Source organism: Fukomys damarensis, unplaced genomic scaffold (genome assembly GCF_012274545.1).
Source record: "Fukomys damarensis isolate Sample0158 unplaced genomic scaffold, DMR_v1.0_HiC HiC_scaffold_5, whole genome shotgun sequence".
Lineage (NCBI taxonomy): Eukaryota > Metazoa > Chordata > Mammalia > Rodentia > Bathyergidae > Fukomys > Fukomys damarensis.
In genome coordinates this window covers 61469667-61476168 of record NW_022900917.1, presented here as the reverse complement: position 1 = coordinate 61476168, position 6502 = coordinate 61469667, and the positions used below count along the sequence as shown (strand labels likewise).

At 36.9% G+C, this 6502-nt stretch overlaps 1 protein-coding gene across 1 annotated transcript in view; it reads right to left on the bottom strand.

Moving 5' to 3' along the window:
- The window catches only part of Prkdc (protein kinase, DNA-activated, catalytic subunit), a 147917-nt gene that overhangs the window by 41790 nt on the left and 99625 nt on the right, over positions 1–6502 (bottom strand). The window contains exon 62 of the mRNA XM_010630323.2: positions 3166–3345. Within this exon, the coding sequence (XP_010628625.1) occupies positions 3166–3345 (180 nt within the window). The remainder of the gene's footprint in view (positions 1–3165; positions 3346–6502) is intronic.

The following is a 6502-nucleotide window of genomic DNA, read 5'->3' as shown; positions in this document are numbered from 1 at the left end:
ATATATATACATATATATATGCACACACACACACACACACACTCTCCCTATATATCTAAATAACAATTGCAAGCAATTTTCAGGAATATTTATCCTGACTTGCTAAAAATAGAAGATGAAATACAAGATTTCATATTTAATCTCGCAAAAGGGCATTTATCTCCCTCTGAAGTCTATACAACACACTTTCTTCCATTCAGGAGCTAACTTAGTAATATTTGAATGAAGGAGTCAGGAATTATTATAATGACCTTCACTTTGTAAATATCTATTTGAGAGTATTATAAACACAAAAAAACATGAACAGCGTAACATCACTTTCAGTGAAACAGCCTGCATGTGCACATGGTTCTGTGCACAAACTAGAAGGATGGCCTGGACACAATTGCACTAGCACATTCCCTCCTCTCACTGCTGCGCCACACACTAGCTGTGGCCATGGAAGAAAGTAAACTCTCCAAAGTAATCACACAAAAATGTCTGTCACCCTTACAAGGAAAGAAAATCCAAATAAAATTACTTTCAACTAACAATTTAGGAAAGGCTTTGTGTTAGATGAAATGTCAGATTTTGAGACACCTCCAATTCAGAGAGGGAAATCCACGAGAAAACACAGAATGTCTCTCTCTCTTTTTTAAAACCCCACAGCCTTCGCATGAGTCACACATATCCCAGCCCTTTTCATATTCATTTATTTATTTTTTAAAATCTCGAGACAGGGTCTCCATAAGTCACTAAGTTTCCCAGGCTAGGTGTGAAACTGCAATCCTCTTGCCTCAGCCTTGGGGACTGCAGTTTTGTATTACCACACCTGGCTCAAAACATCTTTAAGTAAATATATTCCTAATTATTAGGTAATTCTCATTCCATAATTACTCATTGACTATCTTCTAGGCATCAGGTACTGTAGCAATCACAGTGTTATGGCATGAAATTTAAGATTCATTCATCCTATGTGCCAGATAGTAATCTTTGTAAAAATATCTTTATAATGTTTGAGAAAAGAGGGCAACATGAACATAAAATGTTGTTATGTTAGTACATCAATGCTGGCTTGATGAAAGTGGTTGCAATTTTTAGTTCTCAAAGTGCTCATCAGATGTTTGTGATTGCTTTTACCCTTCATGCACTTCACACTTGTGCACAAGTGTGCAAACTGTCCAAAAATGATGATATGAATAAGTCATGTCCATGAAGCAAGAGATATTTGCGCCTAGGAAGTCAGGTCTCATAAAAGTCTAACAATGATGATCAAATTTTTCTTTTGAGTTAAATTAATGCAACTCTATACATTCCATCTGAAAATTTGCAGACAATATATTTATGTTGACTGAGAAGGGAGTTGCAAACATACCAAAAAATGATTTTTGGGAAAATCTGAAACCTATTTTCACAATTCCGTATCAAAATGGAAAGTAAGAATGTTCATTTTCACTGTTCACAGGACTGTGCAGACAATGTACCAAAATGCATAAAATGATGTCATAACTTTAGCTTGTCATAATTTAAGTTTTATTTTGATGGTTTGAAACATATCACAGGTTACGCTGATTTTCACCTTAAAGATTTAAGTTTAATTCATTTAAATTAGTCAAACCCATCAAAAAATGCTAAATCTGAAGCCACTTTTCATATTCAAATTCTGGCACAATTTTTACTCCTGATTCCATAATTAATTTAATTTCACTTCATAAATAATAAAGTATTTTCAGCATTTTACCCTTAACTACCTTACTTCAGAAAAGTAAATGATCCCACAGTCTGTACCTTTTTTGGTAGGGCATGGCACTTGATGCTCAAACCAAGGGCCTTGGCGTTGAGCTACATCTTCTGATTTTTTTTTTGAGTCACTGTCTTGATATGACTAAATCGCACAGGCTGCAATCCTTCTGCTTCAATCTTCCAGAGTGCTTGAATTATAGGCATGCACCACACCTGCCTAGCATTTATACTTTTAAGGAACTCCTGGAATTAGTTATGATTCAATCCCTTGGATTTAATGAAATTCATAGCTTTAATGACTACTTGCATGATACTACCCTTAATTAAAGCTTTCATGCAAAAATCTTTAACATATGATACAGTGGTATTTCATCAAATGTAAGCTACCAGTAGCAAATGCATTGTCATCTGTTAGCTTTATAAGTCAACCATCACTGGGAACCACCAATAGCTATACCGTACATGTTGACAAAGTTAAAGAAAACCACTTTAGCATACTTTTTACTATTTCATACAAAATAGAGATTCTGAGTTGTATTTTTAAAAATAGCACAAAGAAGCCATTTCTTCAATGACATTATATTTGTTACCAATAGTTCTAATAAAAATGGCAAGTTGAACCATAAGCATTCCCTGCTACTAAATTTGAAACTATTAGCTTTCCTCTCCCAATCTTTTTCAATCGACTTTCCTATTTCTTCATATTGCTTGGCTATAGTCTGGTGAGATAAACTGACATTATTTTACCGGGACCAATATCATCTATAAAGGCACATACATCTGCCATGATCAAGAAGCCATCTATTCACTTGCTTAGTTACCACTCTATACTACTTTAATACTTCTGTGTTACTCAAGTTCTCAAGTGCTGCTATCTAACGTCCCTTCAGTACGTGTCTGTGGACTCTTTATTACATACAGAGAATGGAAGTTCTGGGAGGAAAGAGATTTTGCCTCTTCACAGTTGTGGCCCCATCACTTGGATCAACACATCAGGAGACAGGAAAGAATTTGGTGAAAACCTACACACGGAAAAATAACTAAGCAAAATGAGGGTTTAATCAAAACACTAAAGGGACCAACTTATTACAAAATAAAACACTTCTAATAAGTTTCATTTTGGATTATTCTGTAAGTTAGGGTTTGTTTTGGAAAAAAAAAATCAAATAAATTATATGTGCCCACGTGAGAAGAGGTAACCAAAACAATACATCTACTCTGTTATTACCTTGTACCTATGGAATTTCTACTCAGGGGCTGGGATTTGGCTTAGTAGCATCTGCACCTGCCTCACAAACACAAGATCCTGAGTTCAATCTCCAGTCCCCCCCACCCCTGTCCCCAAAAAAGTTTCAACTGAGGAAACAAAGTGATGATGACATTAACCACATGATGACAAAAGCAGACGATGTGTGCTTCTGCAGAATATATACAGACTCTTACCTGGATGCAAGACACAAAAGGTGGAAAGAACAAAAAAGTGGTACTAAGAAAATGATTGAAGTCTTGGAGCAACTTGTGAGTGATGTTGTTTTTTTCAGACACTGTCTTAAATCTATCCATCTCTTTGAGAATCCCAGAAAACAAGCTGCTGAACAGCTGTTTTGCAATTAATGGGTCTCTCTGTAAAAAAATTCAAAACAAAAACAAATTAGGATCTGAAATAAAAATGCTGTAACTCATCATTTCTATCAGAGCTTTACTTGAAAATATAATCTGTTGGGCTGGGGATTTAGTACAGTGGTGCTGCTGCCTGCCTCACAAGCGCAAGGTCCTGAGTTTGACCCCTGGTACAAAAAAAAAAAAGAAAGAAAACACAATCTGTTACAATTCATCCACTACACAGCCATATTCTACTTAGAGAGTTATAAGGGGTATTTCACAAGAGGAATATTTGGAATTTAACCAAATGTATGGCTTGATGTATGCTATGAAAGCCCAGACCTTCAACAGAATGATGAACTTAAAAGTTGCTCTAGTCAATATGTAACCACATGGCTCAGCTCATCTGAATTGAATCTGTTACCCCAATTCCTCACCTTTAAACTGGGGTCAACAGAACAAGCTTCAGAGCTGAGGTGAAGCCTAGTCACAATAACATACTTCAACTGTTTGGTGAAGTGCTTAGAAGAACCTGGAGACTAGGCTGAACTCTTAGGTATTATCCCTGCACAGTCATCATAACAAAACTTAAAATAATTAAATGATGAGTTTAAATAAAATGCCAATTTAAATTTTTGAAGTCCCATCACAACCATTTAACTGTTAAACCTATTAAACTCTGTTTCAGTTCTATCTAATAGCATGTTGACGGATTGTTTACTGCTTTAACCCCCATACACTCCGTGACCATAAGCACATTAGCCTTCATTTGTCTTTACACTGGTACTAAGAACAGTTCCCAGTATTATGCTACTATACTTGTTTAGTGAAGGCATGCACACATGAATAAAAACCAAGTTATTTTGTATGATAAAAACTATGAATAAGACATACAAAATGGATTTATCTAAAAACAAAACAAAACAAAAAAAAACCCCAGATTTATCCTTTATTATTTATTAATTTAAGTAACATATGTCTTGCTATAGTTGTTATATTGTTACTACAGTATATAAAATTTTAGAAAATATGGCCTAATGACATACATAGTGAGACCCTGTATCAAAATAATAAGAAAAGGGGGGCCAAAGATATGGCTCACTCTAAAGGCCTTGTGTGTAATCCCAGATACTTCAAAACAAACCAACCAACAAACAAAAAATCCTGAGTAACCAAATAAATAAAATTAAATATCATCCATAATTAAAGCACATAAAGATAATCACTGCCACCTTTTGAATGATTTTTCACTGACTTGCACATTCTTTTATTTGGTATTGGTGGTCTGACAACGTGGTCTTTTCATTTAACACGTGGTCAGTAGGTTTCCATGTGTACAGCCACTGCCTAAGTGCTATATACAAATCCCTTCCTGTTTCAGAGTCTTAAATGCTCACCTCGTAGGACAACTGCAGTGGTGATAAAGTACCATCCTCAACAGCAGGCAGCTGCTGCTGAACATGTCCTATGATGGCTAGTTTACATGATCCTCTTTATTTCACACAGGCAAAGCTTGCAATAAAGAAAGGCAGCCCCAGGCAGGCAAGGGGACCTCGTGTCTTGCCCACTGCTGTATTCTAGCACTTGACTGCAGTTATTGGCATATAGGAGGCACCCCACAATGAATATGTGTTAAATAAATTACTGATATTAGAAATATCAGGCAAAGTCTCTCTTTAAATAATAGAAAAAAATGTGTAGTCTTGCTTTTTCAAAACAACATTTACAATTTTAATTTTTCCAAGTAAAAATGAGATACACTGACTTACATACAGGCCTATCATTCACAGATTTGCTAATTTACTCCCATCATGACACATGATTGATCTGTCCAACATAGTCAGGGCTCACTGGACAGTAAGGAACAACATCACTGTGAAGCAGCAATGTGAGTCACCAGGGAATTAGATATCCGGGCAATAGTAAAGTACAGAAAGACAAGAGTCTGGCCAGGCATCCTGGCTTACCACTATAATCCCAGCTATTTGGGATCCTAAGACAAGAAGATTGAAAGTTTGGGGCTTGTCTGGGCTACTTAGTGAGACCTTGTCTCAAAAAAAATTATATATACACACACACACACACACACACACACACACACACACACCCAGGACCTTGCACTTGCCAGACAGGCATGTCACCACTGAGCTACATCCTTGGTCCCTCAAAAAAAATTTTTAAAAGGGCCAGAGGTGCTTTAGTAGTTGAATGCTTGTCCAGTATGTGCAAGGCCCTGGGTTCAATCCCCAATACCGTAAAACCAAAATCAAAACAAAAGGAATGGGGGGAGGAGAGAGGGAGAGGGAGAAGGAGGAAGAGACAGAGAGAGGGAGAGAGGGAGAAAGGGAAGAGGGCAAGAGGGGGAAAGGTGGAGGGGGAGAGGGAGAGAAACAGGGAAAGAGGAAAAGGAAGAGGGAGGAGAGGGGGGAGGGGGAGGGGAAGGGGGAGAGGGAGAGGGAGAGGGATCCACACCCAGTGAGAACTTTGGCTTTGCCACGTTGTCTGTCCTATTTGATAATCTTTAACCTTTGTCTAGGATGCATCTAATCACTACCTCAATGTTGCAAGATTTTGGGAAGATCTAAAATGAGAATGAGAAGGCACTTTGTGACCAAAAAAAAAGGGTATATTACGATGAGGTACAAGAATCTGTATGTGAGCTGAGGTGCACGTGCATATCCACATGATTGCAGGGAAAATAATAACCCTGAATGAGGTCTGTATCGTAGTGACACTGCTGTACCAGGACCAATGCCTAGGTCTTACTATTGTGCCACAGTCATGGGATAAGCTGATGATGGGTTCATGTACTATATACTATTTTCACGAATTCTTGTCAATCTCTAACCAGAGAAAATAAAAACCTTAAAAGACAAAACATAGTAAAAAGCTAAGCAGATGTAATCTATTATTATGATCAATATCAGGCATGGAAACAAGTACAGGGTTATAATAAAGGGTTATATATAAAGGGTTATAATTTACTAGATAGCATAATGAGACATCCATGTACATATTTGTTTTCAAAAATCATAATAAAAGTTAAGAGTCTTAATCAGACCTTTGGGGGTAAGAACACAGCTAGAAAACTGCATTCCTTCGTAATGCTATTTTCTCATCCCCTGATACTAAGCAAATCACAAAATACTGACCTCATTGATAAACTGTTACTTCACTA